General features: G+C 40.8%; 1 protein-coding gene across 1 annotated transcript; it reads left to right on the top strand.

The window, feature by feature from the left end:
- Positions 1-113: 113 nt before the first annotated feature.
- On the top strand, positions 114-27,953 carry TUNAR (transmembrane neural differentiation associated intracellular calcium regulator; the record flags this gene model as incomplete). Its single annotated transcript, XM_080346031.1, has 2 exons — positions 114-152; positions 27,768-27,953. The coding sequence occupies 2 exons, from the start codon at positions 114-116 to the stop codon at positions 27,951-27,953; spliced, it is 225 nt and encodes a 74-aa protein (XP_080202157.1).

The raw sequence follows: 27,953 nt of genomic DNA, 5'->3' as shown, positions 1-27,953 counted from the left end.
GAAAAAATCAAGCCTAGAGAAAACTTGTCCGCTTTGTTAGGAAGAATGGGTTGGACAATTTTCTTCAGTTCCAAAGGATATCTGAATGCCATGCTGAGCTTAATCTCTGCAGCATGCTCTGTGATTCTCATCTCTTCCTGATGCACTGCATGGTAAGGCCTTTTTCCTTCCTTTTAATAATAACAACCATATTTCTGTTATAGTGAGAGGTAAAAATAATAGCAATAATCAAATGAAAATTGAAAAAATGTAGACAGCTAAAAAAAGAATGTTTGTTTGTATGGTTGTCTCCAGGAGCAAGTGTTCTGATTACTGCAGCAGCTTTGTAAGATCATTTCTGTCTTTCTCCCTTGCTTTGTGACTGTGTGTATGTGCGTGTGGGTGTTTGTGCACACCTGTGCTGTCATTTGCAGTTGGACTGGAACATCAGTAGCTGTATTGTACATATTCCCATGCTAAAGAGGATGGTTAAGAATTTGCTTTGATATTTCACTCTTTCCCTCCCTCCCTCTACTCCCCTGCTGCCTCCTTTTTCTCTTGCTGTCTGTTTCTCTGGGGTCATGGTCCTATACCTGCCCTGCACCTCGGTCATGCACTGACTGCTAGAAGGCAAAAATAGAAGGTAAAAGAAATCCTATATCAATGTAAGAATAGTTCTGAATAAGTATTATCTGAGTAAATAAAAATTACAGAAGGGTTTTTGAATGTCTGCAAGATCTGCAGGTACAAAAGATTTACTTTGTTTTGTTTCCCATGGGAAACAAATATCAAATGCAGACTTGGATGTTGTGTTTTAGGTACAGTAGGAGGCAGATCCTTTTACACATGCCAGAAAGCCAAAAAATGACAACTGTGAATTATGACAACGTTACTCTTGATGACCCATATCATAAAATAAGCAAACCCAGTACGAGATGTTCTCATATCAAGTAATTTTTGTCATGTATTAGCAGGGTGTTGAGAATTCTTATAAATGGCTTCAGTGGATGTTGCAATATATTTTTCATTAACAGCTGTAATGTGCTTTCATCTCTGGGATGAAGGGTGCTAGGGGTGTACGAGGTGATATTACTAACTACTTGACTTAACAAAATTTAGGGTCATTATCAGGAAATTGCCAAGCAGATCAGGAATTATATAGTGATTACACTGAGATGGAAGAACAGGTTAGTTCTGCAGAAAGCCTGGTTTACTTGGATCTCTGATTCAGAAATTAGGGTAGAAGTGAAAAAGGAAAAAGTAGTGATGTCAAATATACATATTTTCTTATACATTCTGGTTGATCACTGAGTTTGGAAGAGGGCAAGTTGAGTGCATCTTGAGGAGCAAACTGCGGTAAGGGCCTGCCCCCGCTCTGAGGGTCATCCCTTGCGATCCCACTGCTTGTGGTGGGGTTAAAAATGGACCAGGAGTGGGTTTGTGTGGTGGTTGTCACAGGCTGTCCAGCTAGGTGTAGAGGTGACAGGTTCCTGGCAGCTGGTTTTGAAAGTGAGAAGGATGCAAAGAGCCAAAACAAAAAGGCCACATGAGGACTCATGAACAAGAATCAGAGTTTAAATCCTATTCAGAAGATGAAATTCTATGGTAGTTCCTAATACATCTCCTCCTTGTATGATGAAGGACTCCATAAGACAGTTTTTAGGGAGAGAATGGTAATGCAGCTTTTTCAAATCACTGCAGTAGGAAGAAACAGAGACGATACAAACACATTCCTTTTCAGTAGGATTCAGAGGAACCAACCTTGATTTTAGGAATAAAGGTTCAAAATATGCATACATGTGCATTGAAGTAGATATTTTTCTGTATTTTACCATCTAAAATGTGTGACTAAACCGATATGGAAAGCTGAGGAAGGACAACACAACCCATAAATGTTTTCTTCCAGTCTTCACTGTTGAAAGAAGCACTTATTTGTGGGAGTAGCCCCCTCAGCTCTTTCTGTCAACAAGGGCTGCATCTTAAATTCAAGTTTCCCATTGCAAATCTCTCCTCACATCAGCAGTTCTATTTCAATCAATGGGACAACTCATATGAGTAAGAACTACTCATGTGAATAAATTATGAAAGGTTTTATAAGATCAGAGTCTTTGATTGTCATGGAAACAGTTTTATTAGGCTTCAGGCATAATTCGTGTTTCTCTTCTAAACAAAATCATTTTTCCTTTTACCCATCTGAATCCTTTTGCCTTGTAATTAGGACAAGAAAAATAGGTTAATTGCATTCTTAAAAATCATGCAGCTGTACAGATACGTTGTTAGCAAAGAACTATCAGAGTATGCAGAAGTTTACTTTTATTAGTTGTCTCCAAATCTGAGAGAAGGGTATTCTTATTGGAATCATTCATTGCCTTATTTATTTTTGTGACAGTATTAACATTGCTGCTAGGTATTTTCAATTCTTCTGGCAACTCATCAAAAACAATAATAACAAAAATAATTCTTTTAAAATATCACCGATCTTATAAAAGTACTCACTATTATTAGGTTCAAGGGTACTTAGCAAGCTTTCTACTACATTAAATATTTCCATTTTTCTAGTTAATACATGATGTTTAGCTCTTTACTTGATCCAGGAACATATTTATCTTTAGGGTATAGAAGCACAATATGAAGTCATAATTATAGTAAACTTCTTACAGAATGTAGATATATGTTGAAATATGAAGCATAAAATCATCTAGGTTTTCCTTCTCTATGCAATTTTGCGTGCTTATAAATGTCTATATTATTAAGATATATGTTACATAACAAGTAATATTTCCTTCACTATAATTTGTAAAGAACAGTTCCTTTTCAGAATGCAGTACATATGATTTTTTTTTGTGCTAGATTATGCACTATGGAGGAATGAAAAATATTGCAGAAAGCAAGCATAGCAACCTCTAAAATGTATCCAGTACACTAATGCAGCAATGGGTTTGTTTAGTTTATCCCCATAATAGCAACATATACATAGCAAGAATAGTGGATTATTTTCTGAGAAGTGTGTGATTTTAAGAGAGAAGGTTTTGCACAGTACAGGATCTTTGTTGTCTTTAGTAGTCAATTCTGTCAATGATTTACTGTGATTTAGAACTCTTTATTTAGTGACATTTTCAATTATTTACTTTAAACATTTGCTGTATTTGGCTTTGTCAATTATAAAGCAAATTAAATTAGCAATTTCCTTTTCTTTTAAGATACTACTCAATAAAGCTCTGATGCTGAAAACACATGTATTTCATTTCAGTCTAGTGAACTGTTTCTTTAGATAAACTATGTGAATTAGAGCTTGAACCATCTGCATTATCAGGGAAGTTATACTGAACAGTGGAAATACTTTCAACACTTGCAGCAACTATTTCTAGTCAAGAAAAACATACTTTAATGACACAACACCTAAGCAGTTCCTGTACTTGGAATGCCTTGAGCTGTCTCGATTCAAGATCCAGCAAAAACCCAATGTTTTAAAGGACTGCAAAAAAATCCAAAACAAAACCAAATGAGTCTTAAACATTTGTTGCTTAAACATAAATAACTATAGAAAGAATACTTATCTGACAAGAAATTTCAGTAGATCAGCATGTGTGCTTTTCATAAACCAGGATATAAAATTTAAATGACATAATGTTTTTTAAAAATGAAAAGCTCTAAAAATCCGCTTGTATGGAAATAAATACTTCAAAATGGCACATTTCCTTTTAACGTTTTTAATCAGATTTCCATTTATTACAAGAAATTGTACTGATATCTGTTTATCTGTTCTTCTCAGTGAAAATTTGCAAAATTTTAATATATATATATAGAGAGAGAGAGAGAAAGAGAGAGAGAGGGAAATGTTATATATTTTTAACTACATCTGCCACAGCTGTCCCAATATTTATTTGCCTTCACAGGTCAGCTCTTTAATTAAAAGCTCTCTGAAGTGCCATCTTTAGCAGTACATATTGTATAGCCCCGTATTACTGATGCTAAGCAGCTGTTTTTATCAGGTCTGTGGTGGACGTAAGCTCTGATTGTGATCCCCTCCTTTAATTCTTCTTGTGTCTTCAACAAAAAGGAGGCCTCTTTTTTGCTGAGAGTTTTGCAGATACCACAAGAAGTAGTTTCTACTACAAAAATCTTTGGGAGGCCTTCAAAAGGCAGGCAGGCTAAGAGTAGAATTAATCGAGTGTTAATATCCTTATTAAATAGATGAGGAACTGAGGAATAAAGAAACTGCCCAAAGCTATACTGGCAAGGGAAGAGCTCAGAATTGAACACAAATGTCCTTATTCTCAGTTCCTCACTGTTCCTGCAAAGTTTTTCTTAATTATGTTCTTTATTTTTTCTTAATGACTTGCATTTGGACCTTTAAGTTAATACTAGTTGAAGTATCAAATGTGAAAGGGAATTATTGATGCATATTTCCTTTCCAGTCTCACATGGTTGTCCTAAAAATTCTTTTTTCTCTGCCGAGGTGTTCTCTTTGAATGTAACCATTAATTATGTAATTGCTTTACTACACAGGGGAAGCATATCCTAGATTAAATGGAAAATTAATAAACAGAAATATCCTAAATGTGCCACACAGGTTCTGGGGGTTGTATATGTGTCTCTGTTTAAGCTATCAGGGTTTAGGGATAGTTGTGAGGGTATGTAATAGTTTTGAGGGCTCTTGGTAAATGAATCAAATTCCAACATAGAAAAAAATCCAGCTAAAATGTAAAAAGACTGATGCTTTTCTATCAAGAATTCACACAGGTCGTTATAAATCCAGCACTTGTGTGCAAAAAAAGATGACATAGAGAATATGTTACCTAACACTGATGTTTATTAACCCTGGTATGTCTCCTCTGTCCAAAGTAATCTTTCAGCTTTTTATCCTCTTTACGAAAAAAACAACAGACAGTTTGTGCAAAAACTACGTAGCTGCTAAAATTAGAAAAAAAAAGCTTTTTGTAAACGTGCCAGAGTTTTGGAATGAGTTCTGCAGCAAACTCTCCCAGAAGCTTCAGAGGTGTCTGCTCACTCTGGTCTACTTATCCAGCTCCAGGTGTAACACACCTCTGGATGCTGACAGGTATTGTACTTACACATTACCCAATGACATACTAACACAGAAGGGTATGAAAGTCTGATTAAAAGCAATGATTCCACTGGAAACCTTATCTCATTTGTGTTTTATTCCTGAGAAGTGTAAAGAGGATAACTTAAAGAGCACCCTAGTGCATCAAGTACACACTCATATTTTTTCTGACATGAACTTTTTACTGGCTTACAATGAAAAATGGTTAGAAAGGATTGCCTTAGTCAGTACATGCTCCATTAAAGTAAGCAATTACATAACTTGCTTCAAAATACTCTTCTCCAATGCACAGAGCTCAGGGCAGCCACTTACATTCTACTTTTATCAGCAGTGGTGGTGCACAGAGTCATCCCAGGCCTACCTCAGCCCTCTGTCCTAAACCAGACCTAATGTTACCTGTAAACATCATAAAAGTGGTTCTGAAAGGCTTTTCCAGTTAAGTTGGCAATTTTTCCATGGAACTTTGGATATTAGAATACATAAAAGCATTTAAGTTCAAGCACATGCTGGTGTTTAAGAGCTTAACATACCATATGACCCTTAGTTCTTTTTTAAAATAGGGGGCCTAAGGGATCTAAATGCCTTTGAGGATCTGAGCATGGGGTTTGTAATATTTGTATATTTCCCATACAATTAACAGATTAGGAATAAAATCTAATTATTACGGTAGGGTAATTATTGAACTTTGACAGGTAAGGTGCTTTTTAGTTGGCTAAGAAGCACTGGAGAACTACTGAAGTCCATGAACATAAATAAAGCCTCAGAAGCAAAATGCCTGGAGAAAGTTGATGAGCCAAAGAGATCAGTAAGCTTTGATGAAATAAGAGATTGCAAAAAGAGTAAAGGATATCTGGTACATCTCTTCATGAGAAAACAGGGTGGAGGAATGCCTGTTCCAGTTTTCAACCAAGCTAGAAAGGAGTGGTGAGAGGAGAAAACAATGTGGTGTTTGTGAATATAAATCATGCCTTGATAGCTTGTTGCCCATTTGATAAGGATATTAATGCAATGCATATTCTTAACCTCTGAAAAATAGTGCCTTATAATTTTATGCATATATTTTCTGATATTGAAAAGCATCACTTTCTCCTCCATGCAAAACTGTGATATATTTGGTGAGAAAAATTAGGACTTGACTTTGTCACATCCCAAAACCTAGCAATACTGTCTGTAAAGTGAGATGTTATTGAGCTATGTTAAGAATTAAAGAAACTTTCCTTTAAGGAAGACAAGTCTGATGCTTGAAAACAAAACCATTTAACTTTTTCAATGAGAAAGCAGATGGAAAGCCTGTTTATTAGGACCTGTGACCTGTGTGTTGTTGGAATTTCTATTTTAGTTTGTGCCTAAACCAAAAACTGGTTGAGATTATTTTGTTCAGGTATTCAATGAAGATAGAAGCATCACATAATACTTAGCAGAAGAAGGTAGGATTTTGAAATGGCTTTTAAAGCATTCTTGAAAGTGGCTCTTAATGGGTGACCACAGTGACCCTTAGGATAGTATTTTTTCTGTGCTGCTGAACATAGTATTTTTTCTCTGTCCATATTAATCAAAGCTCAAAACCAAATATTTCCTTAGGAAGAGTCATCCATTTCACTGATGTCATATCCATTTGTTTTGGGCTCCTGTGTTTTCATTCCAAAACAAATGCTCTGTGTTGGACCAAAATCTGGATCTTGGCCGAGTTGAGTGCGTTCTCGGAACGCTGCTGTGAAAATGTGTGACAATCCACCTTGTACCTGCTTCTTCAGAGCCGCTCTGGGATATTATTAACTCAGTATCAAGGGAACAGCAACTTTGACATGATTTAGTATAATGTTCAGAGTGTTTCAATGTGTCATGTCCCTGGAAACATCCTGAGAGTGCACTGTGATGTACCTTTTAATATTGCTTTAACAACACTAGCAAATCAGAGCTGGTTGAGGAAGGCTTGGTCTGTTACTTCTGCTCTTAATTTTTATCCCTCAAATTCAGCATTTGTTCATGTGCTTTCTAATGGAATTGTAAGGGATCACTGATATCTTTGGGTCTAGTCATTGTTCCCACCTTGAAAACCAAGCAATGGATATTTAGTACAGAAGGACCGTCTGCTCCATCCGTGCTCGCTCAACACAGGATAATTCCAGTCCTCCTTAATGAATTTTAGTAAGCTAGTAAAAGACCACAAGTCACATTTGCAACATTTCACAAGAGGAGATAGATTGAAAGAATCGCTAAAGCCTTATATTTCTTTGAAAAATGAATAAATAAATAAACCAGGGCATACCTAATCTTACAGAGAGAATCCTTTAATGGTTTTGCTGAATCTGTCTCAAAAATTCATTTGTGATCTCTCATCTGGCTTTCCGTAGACTTATGAGTACATGAAGCAGGGACACCAAGTGGGCATCACAGCGATTTTAACATCAGAAACACTAGTTCTCCCTACCTCACAACCTGTTCCTACCCACAGTCCTTCTCTGGAGCCTCACGTGGAGGCGCAGCATCTCCCTGCAGAAGTCAAGTCGCGCGTGAAGAGAGAAACAACCTTTCTGGATCTCCCTGCAGGTTAAGCATGGGAGTAGTACAGCGTGAATGTGATGCAAACAGACAGGATCAATAAGGAATTTCCTTCATAAAACAGAGGAGACCTTCCTGACATCAGTTCTTCAGGGATAAATCCCAAATATTTTTACCAAGTTAACACACATGAATTACTATGTATCTTAAGAATCTGCTGGTGTGTCCTCCTTGCCCACATGTCTCTAGTAGATACCTGTACAGACACGTTCTCCTTTGTCACTTTTTGTGTCTATCCCAGTCTGTGTGAACACACATCAGTAACACCCATGACAGTGTCTCTGGCTACATCTATCCTGGTGTGTGTGCATCTGAACTGAGCCTCTCACTCCTTCGTTACACACCCGCATGCCCCTCCTGCAAAGGGACATCTCTGTGGGATCGCTCCCTGTCATGTCTCTTCAAGGACCTGATCTCCCAGTCCCCTGTGGGCTATGGACAACTCCTCAGCCCTTGGTGATACCACTAAGAACAGACCCTTCAGCTGTGTGCACAAATGATGGCTCCCAGGTGATTCAATGAAAGAGCCAGCACGGCCTCATGGGCCATGGCCATGTCCCACTTTCTCTCTTGGTCTATGAGCTCTGTCAGTATGATCTTGTCGGCCATATCCACCACAGGTCCTTACGGCTCCTCATTGCAAAGCCCAAGCCTTTGGCACAACTTTCTCCCATGTGTTAGTATACGATGACTGCTACTGCTTCTAGAACCAGATCCCACTAAAATGCTGTGAGCTGCAATGCTTTGGATAGCTGTTTGGATAAGGAGATTGCAACCTGGTAGGACTTTTCTGCTTCAGCTGCTTGATTTGCACTGGGGTGAGAAATGCAGTGCTTTGCACATGAACGTGCCTGTGTCCTCTGTGCTGGAGTGAGAGCTCCCATCCTACAGCCAGTGTGAACTGATGAGGAGCCAGAAAATCTGCACTTAAGAAAGTTGCCATAACCTCAGCTCCCCATGGACACAAATGGCCAGGCCAAAGCTGCTGTCTGTTTCAGACTTCTTCCCCTAGTCTGGAGCTATGAAGTCCTGTCCCCTCTTGTACTTTCATAGAGATGCTGGGTTCTCCTGGAAATCAGGTTACAACCACTATGTGCGTCAGCTTCCAGATCTGTTCATCAGGGCTACTGAACCTTGCTTGTGTGTCCCAAGGTGAGGATTAATCTGTTAATGTTTGTAAAAAGCTATGTAAATGATCTGTATCATGCTGACAGGTCAAGTACTGCATTCCTCGCTGGCTTCTTCTCCTGACAGTTTAAGATATATGCCAAACAATGTCTACCTTTTTCAGACAGTGTTCATTGATGTAGCTTGACTGGCTTAACCCTCTCGGGATCTGGCCCTACTTCTTCTAGCTTACTGATTGGGTGATACAGCACAAATAGGCAAGACTGATGCTTTTTCACATAACCTAGAATACAATAAATACATCGATTTATGCTTGTGCAGGACCGTGAGCTCAAAAGGAACCTCTTGGATCTATTACAGCACATGTGCAATTCAGGTCCTGAAGGCTGGAAAACAAGGCTGTGTGGAGCTCAGTGCTCTGCTTGGCTGTGGGCAAGAGGCAGAAAGGCAGCAGCAGGTGCTTCTGTGAGCTGCTGGCAGGATTTGGCCCTGCTGCACCCACAGGAGCTGCAGGTGCTCAGAATGACTGCGAGGCTTAGCATGAGCCCCTCTGAGAGTGTGAACCTTACCCAAGAGGAGGGTGTGCTTGGAATTTGGGAGCCTTTTTGTCCTATGCTTATGAAATAGAATGCAGCTATTAGCAGTGAATGCAACTCCCATAACTAACTTCACAAGCACACAGAACAAAAGGTGGCCAAAAGGCAAGTAACTAATTTCACTGCCTGTTTTAACACATACACAGTCCTAGTTATCAGCATCACATGTGAATCTTTATGTTGATTTTTGGCATGAATTATTAATACTTTCATTATCTTTAATTCTTTTTGCAGTGAAGATCATTAATTTGCCACTGACCTTCATTAATGTTTCTGTGGGTGTATCTATACTTTTCCTTAAATACCTAAGCTAGAAAGTAAAGCTGCAGCATGAGGCAGGGACTGTCCTCAGTACAAGCTGTTACTATCCAGAGTAGGACAGCCAAAAGAAAGGGGCTTTCTGTGAATGTTTTTTTGTCACATGGTCCTCTTTTTTGAGGCTACTGGAGCTGATAACTTCCCATTTTCAGGGACTAAGACAGGGATAAGGGGCCAATATATAACACTAGCGATTTGGGTGGCTAAATTATGAAAAAGTGGTGTTTGTTTCTGCCAGTATTGCTTGTCTGGGCACCTTTTGCTTTCAAAGCCTAATCCAGTACCCGGTGGAGTCAGTGAGAATTGTGCCACTGATTTCTTCCACATCTGGATCACACCACTAGCTGGTTTCATCACAAGTTGCTGTGGTAGGAAATACGAATGGACCGTAGCTTTGCACTTTATTTCTTTGCCTGAATCTTTCAATTATTTTCCTGCTTCAGATATTTATCTGCCACATACTTAGAGCTTCAGCAAATGTTCAGGGCATATCTCGGTGTCTGCACAACACCTCTGCATGCAGATATCCACTGGTATTATCAGAGCTGCTCTGCAACTGGGTGTCTCAGAAATTTAGCACACGTCTTGTTTAGTATCACTCAAAGAGCCTGTTTGTCAGCCACAAAACTCTGTGAAAATGATTGACAATGAAAGGAACTGATTTCTTCTTCCTCCTCATAAAATTACTACATATCTCCATTTAGGGTGTTTGTTTACACTCATACTAAACTGCCGGTATTAATGTACCCAGCCCGCATTGATCTAGCTGGTTTAAGCAAAATGCAGAGGGAAGATGGTAGGGCAGGGGAGTTGAGGTACATCTAATGAAGGTAGCAGGACTGTGGTTGTAGCTGCAGGTAGCTGCTCTTCATGTGGGTGGAAGCCCCTTGTACTTTCTGGGAAATTTCTGCTCCCTCTTGGCTATGTTGGAGCTGCCTTGGGCATGGATATGTGCGCAGGAGTCGTATGACTGCAGCAGAGATATAGGTGGTGTCTGTTATAGATAACTGTGAGTTGGAACAGGATTTACAACCCATGTTTGGGAGGTCTTGAATACCTTATTTACTATGCTGTATTAAAAAACAACAACAACAACAACAAAAAAGTGTAAATTTATAATAAAATAATGAAGATGAAACATCTGTAAATCTTCCTTTGATGAGATGACTAGCAACATTCTAGTGTTTACAGTTTGGACAGCAGAATTACACAGAAAAAAAACCCAAATTAGCATTTACAAGAAGTCACGAATGAGAAAACAGAAGGAAGGCAGCAGAGATTTGTCCTGACAGAGGGTTTATGGCTCTTGAGAGAGGGAAATGTGCCATCTATGAAGAGCAGTCATTTTTGCAAAACCTTGTTTTCCTGGTTAGCAATTACTACCTGGCAACAGTGAGGGAGAAGCAGCCTGTACCATGCTTGACAAGATGGAAATATGGTGCTTCAATGAATGTTTGGTAGCTCTGCACAGCGTCCTCCTGGCAGCAGATACCTGGGGACAGAGTGCTAATGAGCAGGGAGGATGGAGATGAAGCTTCTCAGAGCCAGGGACATTAACACTGACCAATTTCACACCTAAAAAGGGTGTCACCATGCTCATGGAGATGCACCCAGGATTCCAGAGGCCCTGACTCCACAGTTCCCACCTGGTGCTGTGGCCACTCAGCCATCCTTCCTGTAAGAGGCAGCAGTATACAGCAAAAATGTTATTGCAAGTATACTGTGGAAGAGTTTGTTCTTAACTGGATGTGAAATGTAGAGAGGGTGGCATGGTCCTCATGCTGGTGGAGCATGGTATACATGCAGGTATCTGTAACAAAGATATTTTATTCCTTAATAATTTGCAAATATCTACATGCAGTGAAGTGCTGTGCATTTGTAAGCCATGCAGGTTTTCTCCTCAGTAATGTTTACTGTAGCCCCAGGGACAGCGCAGAGAGTGTAGCCATGACCAGAGCAGATAACTTCGTCAGAGGAGGGAAGTTACCCAGCCTCGCTGACAGATTTTTATGAAGGGTTTCCCAAGGCCAGCCTGCAGCAGCGCATCGCTACAGATACGCCTGTGACATTTGTAGACCAAGACGCAGCGGTATTAAAAGTAAAACACCGTCAGTGGGTTTCCATAAAAAGCCTGATTCTTGGATTATTCGTGGGGGTTTGAATGTAGCTATGAGTTGTACAACCCTAAGCTTTCTCTTGGAACGACTCTATCAACCTACATCTGTCTTTCTTTCCCTTCAAGCACAGTGAGCCGCAGCAACGCTGCTTTGCTCTGCAAGCTACCTGCAACTGCTCCCTGCCAGTGAGCAGCTCCTGCTTTGGCTTGCACACTCCAAGCAAGCTCCAGTGAAGAAAGGGCTGGAGAAAGGAAGGAGAAATTGAGAACAACTGGAAGAAAGAGAGTCATGAACTTGGGAAGACAGACTCAGGAGTCCTCTGGATATTTTCTTTCAGAAATAAGACAAAAAATGCTCCTGGCTAAACCTTAGCTTCCAGAAAAATTGACAAAATTAACTTCTCCATAAAACATATTATCCTTTTGGAAAAATAACTGGAGTCTTTCTTACTAACTTGTGCAGAATAGATTGTCCAGTTTTCCTATGGCTGCTGCCATAGGTCCTAGTCTGCTTATAGGCATGAAATGTGGACAAGTGTAATTATGATGCAGGCAGATTTAAGTGTCCCCAGACAGGTTTTTGAATAACAAAAAGAATATAAATATTGGATCTGTGAAAGGAAAATGTCCGTTATTAAAATCAACCCACAAGCTTGCACTTGTGAAAAAGCTTTCTTCTTCAACGCAGCTGTCAGCCCCACTGGGATTTTAAATTGGAGTTTGTCTACTGTAGCTCTCACTTTCTATTTGAAAAGTACTGTCAGAAACATTAAACTTTTGTGTTGGGTTTTTAAAATACAGGAAAGATAATATAATTGCTATACTAAGGTAGAGTTATGAGCTTTTAGGCCCTTCAGTTTTTGGCAAATAAAGGTTACGTCTTTTGATTCATGGAATAAGACATTTCCCTATATAAATTTGCCATACGCTTTCTCTTCAGAAAAAAAGTCTTCATCCCTTCCTCTCCTCTGGACCATTTGGCACAGCTCTTTCCTTTGTAACTGCCTGCACTTCATTCGAGAGCTGGCTGCATTTCAGTCACCAGTCACTGTGCCGAGTTTCTGTGTGAATTATTGTAGTGTGCTTGGCATCCAGAGATCTAAGGAACTGAAAAGTATGGTTCAAATGTCGGACTGCAACTTGAAAGGCTTCCGGAGATGCAGAGCCGGGTCTGTGGTCTGACTGAGGCAATGCCTGTGCCAAACTCAACAAGAAAAAGTCTCTGGGTGACAGAAGGATGGCCCTTGCTGGACCCGTGGCCTGCGCAACACGGCTTCCAGCTTCAGCATAAAATAGAGTGGTGTAGAGGATGCCACAAAATGCCAACCCTAAGGGGAGAACAAAGGTCACATGCATTACCTGTGTCAGTGATGTTTGGGAGAACCTAAGGACAGACAAGACAAGCAAAATAGAACTTACCTTGAATTCTTAAGTTATACAGGCTTTTGTGAATGCATTTAAACAGCTGGGAAGTCTTTGGAGAAAACTTACTTCAAGCAAATGGAAATCTTTGGAAGGCTGCTTCTGTATCAGGAGGAAACAGAAAGAAATTTAGTTTAAGGATGTTTTTCTGTGTTGTGTTGATTTATTTTCATTTATCATTGGCATTGATTAACACTGAATTGACAGGGCAGTGTCATTATTAGTGCTTTATTAATCTTCTTCATTAGCAAAATAGTATGTATAGTAGAAAAAAAAGGAAAGGTGCACTTTTTTTTTTTTCTTTTTTGGTGTCAATCCTTGGAGTCTCTAGAGCCATCTAGAGCCATAGATCAATTGCTGGTGTTTAGTGACCTCCTGCCCAAGAGTGTAGGGCCTGTAAGTGGGTCTTCTATGGCTGGCACTTGTGTGGTGCATAATAGAAGATGACACTGACCCTTGAAGCCTTTTGGAAATAATATTTTCAGCAGGATGAATTGTTCCTGAATGTTTTCGCCAATGTACTGTGTTACATGCCCAAACATTTTTTTCATCATCTTGAGCGTATGTCCTACATTTTCTCTCTGCTCTTTTTTTTTTTTGCACAGTTTTGATTGTAGCCAACAGCAAAGGTCAAAAGACATTTTACTGTTTCTATTTCTATATTTCTGTTAAGCTGAATTAAATTATTGGTGCTGCAAAGTGACTTGTTAAAAAGCTTACACTGCAAGACTTCAACTGGTATAAACTGAAGCTGAGCTGCATCAGTTTAAACCAGATGATCCAGAGAGACAATGTGGTGTAAAGAGTAGGGTACTGATCTGGAAACCAAGAAAAAGAATTTGGTTCTCTGGAGCTTCAGTGAGCACCTTCATGAATGTAGATAAAGTTTTTCATCTTGCTCTGCCTCAGGTTTTCTGGATGGGTGATAGAGTGATGCTGTATTCTAAAGCACTTTGCACATTCAATTTTTCAATCATGTAGTCTTATTCCTTTCACATCTAACATTAATCAGGACAACTGCCTCTTTAATCTACATTACAGATAGGTTTTGAAATAATAATAATCTTTACTACATAGGAAAGTAAATCCAGAAGTTTTCTTAGTGTACGAATGATTCTGGTCAGAATTTCCAGGTTAACTAATATTTAGTTCAGACTTTTGAATTCACCCTCAGATGGCCTTTGGAGAAGTTTGGCCCAAGTGTCTTTTGTGTCTTTATTTTTATTTATTTATTTATTTATTTATTTATTTAAATTTTTTGATCTCAGAAATGCCACTCATACAGGATCTTCATTTTTTTTAATATCTATTTGAATTTCCTTAAGTCATGAACAGGCAATATCTGAATATTTCTTCTATGATTAGTGCTTATTTCCCAATTTTGCTTCATGAAGAAAGTTCTTTCTGTCACTAGAGCCTGAAGAATATTATTGCACTGCAAGACTACCATCTTCTGTGGGTTTAGATAGTCTGTGATCACAAGTTTTTTTTGTTACTGATATGCTCGTTTCTACCAGTCACCTCACCCCAGCACTCCCTGATGCTACCTTACAGCATGAAAAGGGAAGAAATGGATAAATATCTCCCTAGAGAACCATTTGGCCTTAAAAATATGAGTAGAGCCAAATGGATACTTAACAAACGTGAGAAAAATATCTGAACTGAGAAAACATCAGCCCTATAGGGATGCTGTGACTGCTGCTAGAATAGAAAACAGGTCTGTGTGATCTTAATAGATAAACAATTTCTTTTGAAAATTAAGTTAAATGAAACATTATGAACCTATTGTTTCTAGGTATGTTTTTATTGATTTACTTATCATACCAGTTCAGTGGGACTTGGTGCTCTCCCTGTGTGTTATTAGGACCCTGGGACTTACAGTCATTTCCAATGACCAATTTTGCATAATTCAGACACTATGAATATTTTATTTATTATTAGCAGCCTCTTTATTGCAAGCAATATTTTTTAAGAATCCATTTTATGTTTTAAAAAAATCAGAGTTAAATTTGCCTCTGTTCTGGGGACATAAATCCAGATTAGCTTTCCTTTTAACAGTAGTTTTACTCAAGGTTTTGTGGATGGAATTTTTCTTGGTGTTCGTTGAAGAAAAATGTAGCAAAATATACATTCCTGTCCCTAAATCCTTAAGAAGAATGACCAGTGTGCTACTGAATACTCTTAATATAAGAAATCTGTAAAATATTTTCAGTTTCTGTGGCTATGTTCTTGGTCTTCTTCATATTTTATATTGACATTGTTTTAAATTGCTGGCACTACATTACAGTATGTCAAGATGCATCATATAAACAGACACAATTTAGCATGACCTTGAGGCAACATGATGTGTATGTTGCATTACATTAGCTTTCAAAATATGTTCCTTATATAGTACAGTACCCACTGCAGACAGAGAAAGAACATAGGTTGTTAGGCACACTATACAGAGTTGGGAGACATATGCAAATAATCTCTCCAGATCTATAGCCACAACATTTGTATCTTTTTAAAGAGAATAGGAGTAAGCTGTAGGGTCCTGCACTTGGGTCACAACAACCCCAGGCAGCGCTACAGGCTTGAGGCAGAGTGGTTGGAAAGCTGCCTGGTGGAAAGGGATCTGAGGGTGTTGACTGACAGCCAGCTGAACATGAGCCAGCAGTGTGCCCAGGTGGCCAAAAAGGCCAACAGCATCCTGGTTTGTATCAGGAATAGTGTGGCCAGCAGGACTAGAGAAGTGATCATGCCATTGTACTTGGCACTGGTGAGGCCCCACCTGGAATACTGTGTTCAGTTTTGGGCTCCTCTTCATACAAAGGACATTGAGTTGCTGGAGAGAGTTCCGAGGAGGGTGACAAAACTGGTGAGGAGTCTGGAGCACAAGTCTGATGAGGAGCGGCTGAGGGAACTGGGACTGTTTAGCCTGGAGAAAAGGAGGCTGAGGGGAGACCTTATAGCTGTCTACAACTACCTGAAAGGAGGTTGCAACATGGAGAGTGTTGGTCTCTTCTCCCAAGTAGCAAGAGATAGGACGAGCGGAAATGGGCTCAAGTTGCACCAGGGTAGGTTTAGATTGGATATTAGGAAAACTTCTTCACTGAGAGGGTTGTCAGGCATTGGAACAGGCTGCCCAGGGAAGTGGTGGAGTCACCACCCCTGGAGGTGTTTAAAAGACATTTAGACAAAGTTCTTAGGTTCATGTTTTAGAGCTAGAGTTACGTTATGGTTGAACTTAATGAGCCTGAGGGTCTCGTCCAACTGAAATGATTCTATGATTCTATGATTCTAAAAAGTGAATCTAAAGGGCATTGCTCCAGATGCAAGGTGAAAAACGGAAAACCTCTGAAAAGCAGGAAACATGTAGCTGTCAGGGCAACTGAGTGCTGGAACAGGCTGTACAGAGAGGCTGTAGAGTGTCCATTCCTGAAGGTGTTGAAAAGCTGTCTGGGCATGGTCCTGGGCAGCTGGCTGTAGGTGGCCTTGTTTGAGCAGGGGCGTTGGACAAGGTGATCTTCAGAGGTCCCTTCCAACCTCAACTGTTCTGTGACTGTGATATCCACAACTCCCAACAGCAAGCACTAGTTATAGCAGTGTGCCAGTGCAGGGGGCTTAGGAAATCCAGCTCTTCCCATACTCCTTTCTTCCCTGCCCATCCCGCTGGTCTTGCCCGAGCATTTGGTGAGTTAATTGTGACCTTTTCAGTCCCAAATATCACTTCTCTGCTGTTCCACAGGGCTCTACCCTGAGCCCTGTAGAGGAGATGTGTTACCTCACTCTCGTGTTTCCCAGCTGTGTTTCTTGCTACACAGCCAGTTTGTTTCCTCGGGAGCGTGGGGCTGGTGCAACTCGACCTGCCGCCTCTCCCCCGTGTCGTGCTTGCTCTGAGTGCAAGCCAAAGGGGCAGCTGCTCCTGTGGATCGAGGGCCTGGCTCTTCTGGCTGTGCCAGGTTTGTGCAAATCAACCTCCAGCAACTCACTTCAACCTTCTGTCCTTCCCCCCTCACCTTCACATACTTCATACTGTCGTAATTTTGTAAGTTGCTTGGGCTGGGTGTCATTCTCACTATCTGTGGCTGGTTTCTAGCCCAGACGTCAGCAGGGGATGCTGCATGCTGCTGCAATATAAATGACTAATGATGATGATAAAAGGTGTGGGAGCTGGTTGCCTGGAGTGTTATCCTACTTTGATAACTTTGTTTTAGAAACCAGCTCCTTCCTCAAATTATCTGTTATTTTATCTCATCAAGTTTAATATTTTGAAAGTGGAAAGAGATTTTTGGCTGCCTCCATTTTGGAGGGCTCATCCCAGGGCTTTGAAAGAAGCTTTGAAACTTTCAGAGTTTGGATGGTGTTGCTGTGACGGTGCCAGTAGCCTTCAGCAGGAATTGCAGGTTATTGGCACCTTTAACAGTCAGCTGCAACTGTGTCCTAAAAGAGGCATTCAATAGGGGAGTACTCTATTTTTAAATTTGAGCTGATATAGGTAATAATTACATACCAAACAGTATGTGAAAAGAACACTATCAAGGTTGCACAGCTCAGCACTTGAAGCTAAGAAATGCCGCAAGTAAAATTGTCTCTACTCCATTAATTTGCCACCTTGCACAGGTGCATCAGTCACAGACTATTTTTGCCCAGGAACCAAGTCTCGCTTGGTGCGCATAATAGATGACACAGTTTGTGAGTTCAATACTTGATTTTCTTTTCACTGTTCAATGCATAGCTCAGACTCTGCTGCGAAGGCAAAATTACTTCCCAGTGGGGCATTCCAGGGTGTTCCACCATGCAGATCCTTGCCATGTGCAGACACTGACTTATCTCCATTTGCAGCACCTGAATAGCAATTCTGGGTATCACGGCTTCCTACTACAGCTGGTAACCTACGGTAAAAAAGAGTAAGATTACAGGTAGTCATAATTATGTATGCCTGATGTAATTGTTTTGAGAGTACCTGGCAGCACGTACTGCAGCTCCCACTGGCTTCTCCTGCAATGGCCAGTACTCACCACTTTCAGACATTCAAACCCCCAGGCCCAAGGCAAACTCCCAGAAACACAGAATGAGGGACCAGCTTTGACAAGTGTGGTGTAAATGACTTGTCCCATTTCTCAGGGCAACATCTCACACCTGCAGACAAAAGACTGATGCTCCTCTTCTCGGACTTTCTTGCCACTTTTTAAATTCTGAAAAAAAAAAAGAAATTAAAAAAATTGAAGAATCCTACAAGAAAAAGCTTTTTTCTTTCCTCTTCTATGACAAATGCACTGTTCTCTGACTGAAGCTGGAATTTGGTGGATAGAATAGTACTTAGCCTAACACCTACCTGAAGACATATGAAGAGACGGAGGGTGAATTCATCCTGGATCACCTTTAATTGTGACATTTTTGGTTGGTCTTTGCAAATCAATTACAGAGAAAATAAACAAAGAATTCTTTTTTTGAAAAGCAAACTGAAAACCTTTTGCTATTCAAATTTTCATTTTGACAACTGTCATCTCAACCTACTGAAGTTCTGCAAAGATGCTTTTAGCTGAGAAAGTAATCAAACAGGAAGAAAAAATTACAACAGAAGAAATTTCTTTTGTAAAACTGATCACTTAAAAACAAACACATTCTCAGATGCACAAGACTTTCTTCAGCACTTATATCAGGCCATCTCAGCTACAATAAAATTTCCAGTGCAGTGAATATACTTGAGTATTTAACAGGAAAAGTTGACAGGTTTCTATATGGATAAAGCAATGGTTAGTTTCCAAGCATTATTCCTGTAAACAGCAAAACTGATTTTTTCGCAGAAAATACTAACCCTGAGACAAATGGCTGGCATACATCATTTCAACTAAAATATTTTTTAAAAGCTATAAAAAACCTGAACACAACTTTTCTAAATCATGAAGTGTCAGTTGACTAGAACTATTTGCAGTGTTCCTTAATGTAGCTGTAATTAATTATTGGAATATAGTTGGAAGTAAAAGGCTCTAGATTGCTGTTTTACCCACAAACTCACGGCTCTTTTCTAGAGAAGCTCTAGTGTTATATCCCGCAGGCTTATTGATGTTCTTCTGATGTGTGTTTGTTTTGTAAGGAGAGGTCAATTCTGAGGTAAAGGTAGATCCATTATAGGCCAAAGTATCTTCTGGCCTTGGCCAAATTTAGAGAAATTATATAGTAAAAAATAAATACGAGTTTGTATCTCTTTTCTATCTCTTAATACTTCTTGAATCTCTTCTGAAGCAGCTCAGTTTCCATTCCAACGTGCAGTGGTGAGGGCAGATCTTCAAATTGCTTATGACAGAGGTTGTGTGCCTTCTGGCAGATGACGGAGACCTGTCTTTCACTGAGACTTGGGTATTGTTTTTTTTCCTTTACAGGGCTTCAATGTATTTTTGATCCTAAAAGAGAACCCTGGAGATGTCCTTGAAATAGAAAATCAGGTGCGGAGATCTTGGATGATGGAAAGAGATACTTTAACATCTCATTCTTTCATATAGCTAGGTCAGCTTATGTGTTAATGCTACTTTTATCTGGGCAAAAATGCAAATTTTATGGCTTTTATCAGGGCTATTTTTAACTGAATATACCAGCATCCAGGTGTGCTCACTGTAAGTTTTTTTGTTGTTCTGCTTTTTAAGCTCAGGAAAGATGAGCAGAGGACTAGGAGAGAGAACTCTGACTTCAAATCTTCATTCTCTCGTAATTTCTGGGGTGTGGGAGGGAAAGATGTTAGCCTTTTTTTTTTGAATGAAAAGTATCTCTTCTACAAACTGTGTAAGTTATAAACTCTTCGGAATAAGGACAATACATCTTCAGAGGGTGCAGTACACAGGCTTCACATTAATACCAGAAGCCCAGAAGAATTTTTTCCGTTGTTGCCCCCAAACTCCCTCATGTAACTAGAAAAGACAGAGAAAGACAAGAAAGATAACCAAAAGGATGGAATGGCTTCTGTATGACGATCAACTAGACAGACCAGGATTTTTCAGTCTTGAAAATGGATGACTACAGGGATATGGTAAGAGACTTACAGCATTTTAGGTGGCCTGCAGAATAAAAGCAGTTTTCTTACTATTTCCCAAATTACACAATGAGAAATGCAGTAACAGGTTCAAATAACATTGCAGAGGGATTCACGTGAACAAAATAAACAAGGACCATGTCATTTTTCCTCTCTTCTTGTTGACAGAGACGGTATCAGAAGTTAATGCCAGGAAGAATGGGAGGGAGGAAATACTCTTTTGATACAAAAGGCCTGAAAAGAAATATGGAGTCTTTAAAAGGAGGAAAATGGTAAATGTGTGTTCCAGCACCAATTGAGAATCAAACGCTTCTGCTTCTGAATTAGCACCAAGCAATCAAGCGCAGTGCTTTGTATCAGGGAAATGGATTGTGAACACAGAATAGGCCAGACTAAAGCAACCAGAATTATAGTGAAATTTCACCACTGTTTGGGCCCAGTGAGAAAATGAGTCCTCTTTGGATGTGTAAAATTTGGACTTTTAATTATAAAAATCACTTCCAGTTGTGTTTTAAATAGACTGTTAGTTTTGATCAATAACAACTCATTCTTCATAGTGCATCTCATAACAAAGGAGAGAGGGCTATAGGTAAAGGGTGGCTCACTGTCATTTCAGTCAAGCTGGTTTCTTTCACAAGTTAGGACTCATGAAGCCTCATGAATCCTCCTATGGGAGACCTGGCTGTAGGTGGAGGAGCCAAGAGCTGTTTGGGAGTTTACGGGTAGCACAGTGTGCACAAAGGCAAGTGAAGGAAAGTCTGCACTATTAACAACAGCCTGGTATTTAAGGATCATTATTCTGCTACAGCTCACAGCTTTGTTTCTAAGATAGGCATACTTGTTTTCCAAATATTTGGTCTCTTTATAATAGACCTTAGGTATCCTGAGCATTTCAGGGTTGTGCATGGTCCCAGAGACATAAATGAGGACAAAGTTAAACTGTAAAACTGGCTGCAAGTCCTTTACCTCTTTTAAGTACTGAGCTGCCGGAGGGAGGCAAAAACAGCTGCCAGAACAAACTGGATCACTCATGGTGGAGGCCAGGATGAGCCCTGTAGTGCATTACTGATTTGAATTCTGCCCTCTCAGAATAGCCTCTTTGCTGCTGAGTGCTTCCCGTTATTCTAGAGGAGGTCTCACATTGCTGAGACCTTGGGAAATATCCTGGCTGTGGTGCTATAAATAGCGTGTATTTCCCACTGACTAAAACCCTCCAGCACAGCAGCAGCCTGACGTGCATTTACTTTCCTGCTTGAGGACTACGTAAGTGCTTGTGTCCTCTCTCCGCTGAGACATCTCATGGCTTCAGGCACCCGTCTCGCTGTTGGGGAGTGTTATTGAACCTGGCTTACGTTCATGCTCTTTCTGATCTTGTTTTTCTAATGAAACCCCACTCCCTGGGCACCTTTCCTTGTCTCCCCTCTCCCTTCTCTTATGGCAGGTCTCTGCCTTTCTCAGGTGTTCTGATTTCTACCATGAGTTTCTGCTCATGTCATGTCGATTAATCAGCTTGCCATATGTACTGCACACTGCCTGTGCAAACTGCTGTGTCTGAATGAGCTTTTAGTGAAGCTTCTTATGGCTCCAGAGCTTCTTTTGGCCTCGTCTTGCACTTACATAGTGCCTTTGAGTTCCATGAAGTACAACTCTAAATACAAATATATGTCCCTACACCCACCTGTGTTTCTCTGAGCAGGGCCTTGACTGATAGCTGACAGCGCATTTTATTAGTGGAGTTTAGGAAAGGACTTCTCCAGTCAATATAGCACAAGGGTGGTAAGTGGATACAAAGTCATCACAGAAGTGAGAATATGCCAGTGTAATCCCTAGAATAAGGAGTGCTAATGAGCACAAACGTGTCCGAAAACTTTGCCTTCCTCCTACAAGTCACTGGCAGCAGTTGTGGTACCCACTTCACTGCCCTGCTCAGCACCTCGCCTGGGGCTGTGCAGGAACTTGAGCTGAGCACCCAGCTTTCACAAGTCTGCCCTTGAAAGAAAATTAGGTTAAAAGAACTTATTAGGAGTAAAGGAACAAAACTCTGCTTGGTTTTGATGTTCAAGTGTGGTTAAATCCTTAAGGACTGTCTCCTCCCTGCTCGGGAATTCTAGCATTTCTTCGTGAGATAAGGGAAGATATCAGTTCCAGAAGCAGCTGAACTCACACTCTGCTTTGTACGATTTCTGTGCACTCTTCAGTTTGCTAATCAAAACAAGTTTCTACGGTGTGTTTCTTATACTCAGGGGGTGGAACTATCCTCAGAAAATTAAAGCTCTCTTATCTCTTAATGTGTCATCACAACTAATAGCCTGGGGACTGTAAACAAGTTTAAATATCAAAACAATTTGGCTGATGATTGTCTGTGATTATGGATTAAGAATAGAAAATTTGTGCTCACTGATATTCATGCTAGATTGAATAAGGAGTCAGATCCTCAACTGGAGTAAACAGAGGTAGCTCAGCTGAACTCAGGAGAGGAAGGCTGCTTTGTACCAGCTGAGAATCTGACCCTGGGAGCTTTTCAGAAATTTTTGTTGTTGTTTTTCTAAGTGCCAGGTGATACAGGACAGCTGGGGCTGATCGCGATGAGCACTGAGGGCCCCAGCAAAGCCTGGACCATCCTCCCCTCCTCCGACTTCCCAGGAGCTCTGCTTCTGCTTCTGCTGGCTGCGTCCTCCCTTCCAGCCTCTTTAGGGACCTTGTAAATAATGGTTTAGAAGAGAAATTATTTTAGATTACAAAACTTTTTAAAGACCAAGTCAAGGTACTGACATATTCAAAAGCTGACAGATATGTCATGGCAGGTACTTTGAGAGGGCTGTGCTTTGTATCTTCGATGTGACAAACATAGTCTAGTAAATTCACAAAGGTATACTTGCTGCTGCCTTTTGCAAAGCCCTGCCACTAAACCCTCACGTGTAGCTCAGTCAGTGCTCCCACTGAGAGTGAAGGGATGAGTAAGGTTTATTTCATCTTGCTAGAAATGCTTCACATAGTTCACTGGACTGTTTGCAACGACAGTGATGCGCAATAGGTCCCATAGATTTGGGAACATTGTAATGGGTGTATTTTATGGCACTGCTGGATTTGAAATTTTTCATGTTAACAGCTCTCCCTTTTTAAAGTATTTGTGAGGCCTCACTTTTATTAGGAATCATTTTCTGAAGTAGTCTGGGCAGTCCTTCAAAGAATCCCACAGATGAGAAACTGAGGCGGAGAGACACTAAGTGAATTTCCTGTAGATATATCAGGAGTCAGCAGTAGTGCTACAAGATAAATGGTGCAAGAGCATTCTAACCACTGAACTGTACTTTTCTCCCCTATGCAATGCAGAATACACGGAATACATATATTTCCATTGATAGCTTTTTGGAATACATATCTTTTCAAAAGGCTGATGTTAGCTTAATGATGAATCTTGCAAAATGAAGTAGGAAACATTAATTTTGAAGTAGCAGGAAAGTGCTTTCCTAATGAAGTAGTAATTGAATAAGTATAGTTATTAAACAACTGGTAAATCTAGTGCTCTCTAGCCCTCTTATCTCAGCATTTCCATCAGCAGTTTTGGGTAAGGAAAAGTAGTGTTTCTGACAAGTATGAAGTCCCACCAGATATATATAAAAGGAGCAATGTGTCGTAAGGATCTTAAAATTATGAAACAATGTCAAATAAATGAAATCAGTTTCCAGAGGAGAATAATAAAGGCTGAAAAAAGGTACCCAGAAAGCCAGAAGACTTTTCTGTTTTCTTAATTGGTGTAATTATACTAAAACTGACAGCAAATATTTTCCCAGTAGCAAAAAACACCCACAAACTCCAGCCAGCCAAAATACCGCTCTGAGCATGAGATCTGTGAAGGTTAAAGGCTCAAGTCTGCCATTAGGCGAGTGCTCGTTTTCTCCCAAGGTCAGTCCTTAAAAGTGGAGAAGTAATTTTGATTCTGGTCTCCTCACAGTTCGAAGTCAACACTCACCCTGATATCAACAGTGCTATATTTGGCAAAGTACTAATATAATTGCGTTTTGTCCTGATCATGTCCTGTTTGAATGTTAAAGGGCTCTTAATATCAAGCCCATTGTGCCCTGTTTCTCTCATAGCTTTTGTCTGGACTCCTGCTCCCATGGACTGAAATTTCTTTTATTGAAGAGCTCATGGAGCACACCTTTGGGTGTAATTTCAACCAAAAAGGATGCACTTTATTCAGTCCCATGCTGCATCATACTGTGAGCCAATGATAGCACATAGGCATGGCTGAAGCAACAGAGATGGCCTCCAACAAATCACACTTTGCATCAGCCCGTGTATAAACTCTTAACTGCTGTTGCCTCCTTGTTGTTCTTTCATGCTTATCATTACCCCAGTCACCAGCGTCTCTGTGCATATTTTGCTGCATCACACTGGGGACCTTCTCCCTCAGTTAAGGCTCCTCAGTGGGATAGAAATAATCTGGCAACCAGAGATGTGTTGGCAGAGTTTGGATCTCAAACCACTCAGTATCTCCTCGCTAATAATTAAAACTTGCAAAGAAGAAAAAAGTGATTGTACAACGTCAGATCAGAGATCATGCAGCCTGGGAACCACCCCTCTCACAGTCACTAGCAATGGGTGCCTGGGAAAGACTTCGGTAACAAAGCAAGGATATGGTAGCACTTCCCTGGAATACATTTTTAGCTTCCAAAAAATTCACAGCTCAAGGATTTCCTAAGCTAGTGGCTTTGTCTTTATATCTAATAGCTTTAGTTATTTTTTTTTTCTTTTGTGAATTATTTAGCTACTTTTTACATTTATGTTAATTTTAGGATCTACAATGTCCTGTAGGAAAGATTTTGACACTAACTTCATGCCACACAGTTTGATTTTATTAAGAAAAGACTAGAGATGTTCATAAGAGGGGTTCAGAAGCCCCCATGCTGCCCCTGATCACATTAATCCTAGAAACAGGATTGCCTAGCACCTGTGGTGCAGAGTCACCATACCCAAGAATGTTGGTGGATACAGTGCGTGGGCAAACCCACCTCAGCTGGGGCTCTGCGCTGCTCTCTGTGGCTCTAGGTTGATGTGAATGGGAAACTCTTCCCAAACCATGGGATGCAGAGTGACCTATTGTACCATCTCTGGCTTTTTTCAGAGCCAGAAGGGCTACCCATAAGATGCTTGGGTATGGCCATAATGCTGTGGGAGCCAGAGTGCTGAATCGAGAGTGCTTGGCTTTTGTGGGAACCAGCCAGCAAAGACTTCACCCCCCCCCTCAAATCCTTGCATCCAGGCCTGAGATTTTATCAGATGGTATTTGTGTTCCCACTTGATTTTTCAAATAAACAGTGAAATGCAAACATTTGGCCAGAGGGAAAAACTCTCAGTTACTGAAGGGGAAAAGAACATGATATCCAAATGACTCATGGCTTTGTGAGTGAAGTAACGGCTGTGTGTCATAGCTTGGGATATGGGTTTGTGGTCCGATGCCACATGGAGTGGATGTGCTTGGGCTGTGAGGTTAATGTAAATGGCTTTGGTAGGAATTCTCCTGTGACTTCCCAGAACCAATTTTCTCGTTAAGCTAACATTGACTGCATGGCGGCAATTGATAAGATAGGGAGGGCACCCACCACATGAAACCAAACCCTTCTCTGGACACCAGCTGGGGGTGAATATGACAAAGACCTTCAGCCGCTAGGAGAGGCAGATTGTGCAGAAAGAGCTGTAGGTGGCCGTGGCTGGAGGAACTGTGTGGACCAGGGAGTTTCTGAGGGCTGGAAGGGAACCTGGAGGAGGGGGCAGCAGGAGCCAGTGTCCCTGGGAGGTGCTTGGTGCCTCTGAAGCTTTGCTGTTGTGGGGCAAGTTACCCGAAAACCTGCTGGATAAACATGCTCTAAAGTCTGATGCAGTTCCCCTCTGCCTGGCAGCCCCTGCTCCTGCTGACTTGCACCTGCTGTGTGTGCCTTCAGGTTACTGACTGCCTTGTTCTTGTTTTCCTCTGAATCATTTGGTGACGCTAAGTCAAAACACGTAAATGCTAATGCAAGCATAAGTATAAAGGCCAGTGGCACGTCCGCAGGCCCCCGCTTCTGCCTTATTCACCACTAATCACTTGTACCTGCTGGGATTCAACCATGACACCTGTTCTAGGAAGTTGCCAGAAGATACTTGTTGTCCTATATATGAACAACTTGCAGATGTGACAAAATACAGGTTGTTTTGTCTGCATTCTCTGTTTTTCCTTTCAGTCCCTCCATCGCAAGATTTCCTCACCTCTCCCACTCCTTTCCAGCCTTTTGGTGCTCTGGTTGCTGCTCTGTGGCTGTGCAGGCCAGGAGCTCAGTGGAGCTGCAGGTCAGAGCTCTCCTCTGGTGACACCTGTGTGGCCATGCAGATGGTGCCTGGTTCTCGGGGAGCCCTCTCCACCCCGAACATCCATGCTGCATGGGATCTAATGGTTTTGCTTCACAGGTTAGTGGAGGGAGGAATGAAGGAGGTGCCTGTGTCCCCTTCCTCCTCCCACCAAACCCCTCTTACAGGGTTTTTTGCTACACCCTACCAGTGCTTACTGCAGCAGAAACACCACGAGATATGGTTTACGGCTTGGGAGGCAACAGCACGACATCGCCTGAACCCAGCTGTTGGCAGATCAGTTTGCACTGGGACATCAGCCAAACTTTTTCAGTTTTCTGGGGCGCTCTGGTTTGTTCATGAAATTCAAATTTGCAGCATTAGATAAACACAGATAGATGGGATTTATCCGTTTCTAATTTGAACAATCAAATGTTTATCCAGGTCTCAGCACCTGTCTGGAAGACCAAGGAAGCTTCTTTGCCTGTGGCTCCAGCAGTGCTGGGAGTCAGGGTTAGTCCTGCACTTGAAGAATCTTCTTTTTTTTAAGCAGTTCAGGGGCTGGGGCTGCTTGGGAAATGGCTGTATCCTCCCTGCAGGCAGATCAATACATTTCAGCTCACTGCACTGCAAGTAACTTTTCATCGTACATTAAGAATGAGGAAAATAAAAGCCAAGATGGATGTTATTTTGGTTTTGCTTTTATTTTGAATTATTTATTAGAAGTCACTGCTATCTTCCTTCTCGTCAGGAGACAAAATGTCTTTGTCTGTGCTGGTTTTTCCTATTAAAAAGAAACAAGATCTTCCCAGTTTTATTTCTCTCATCCACTTGCTTCTCGGCACTGACGTGTAAAACTAGTGTCTCTGCAACTTGACAAGATGGTCTCCTGAAGTCCCAACACAGATAAAGTCCCCACTGATTCCAGTAGGAGTCACCTCGATGGTACATTTCTAATCAAGTTTCTAATGACATTGCTGATGAGTTATATGCGTTATGAATGATTGCTGACACAAAAGCAGAGAGTGTTATTGAGGATTATAAGTAATCTACAGGTTAGCTGAACTATCGTTTTAATGAAGCATTTACTAACTAGCTAGTAAAAATACTAATCCTTTTAAAGTGAATCCTTAATATAACACATTATGGGGCAAAAGTTCTGCAGTTGGGTCCACTGTTAATATGAGCTTGGAAACTCAAACTAACATCCCATTTTGATGTTTTTCTGCCTAAATCTAGGTTATCCTGAAGGGGACGATAAAGAAACTGGCCACCAAGATGGTAATCACTAGTGGAAATGAAGAAGATAAAGGCAGTCAAGAAAAGGAAAGCAAAGAAGAAACCATCTTGGCGATGCTTGGAATTATTGGGACAATTCTGAACCTCATTGTGATCATTTTTGTGTATATTTACACAACGTTGTAA

Source organism: Nesoenas mayeri, assembly GCF_963082525.1.
Source record: "Nesoenas mayeri genome assembly, chromosome: 5".
In the NCBI taxonomy this organism is placed as follows: Eukaryota; Metazoa; Chordata; class Aves; order Columbiformes; family Columbidae; genus Nesoenas; species Nesoenas mayeri.
This window is presented reverse-complemented; position numbering and strand designations above follow the sequence as displayed.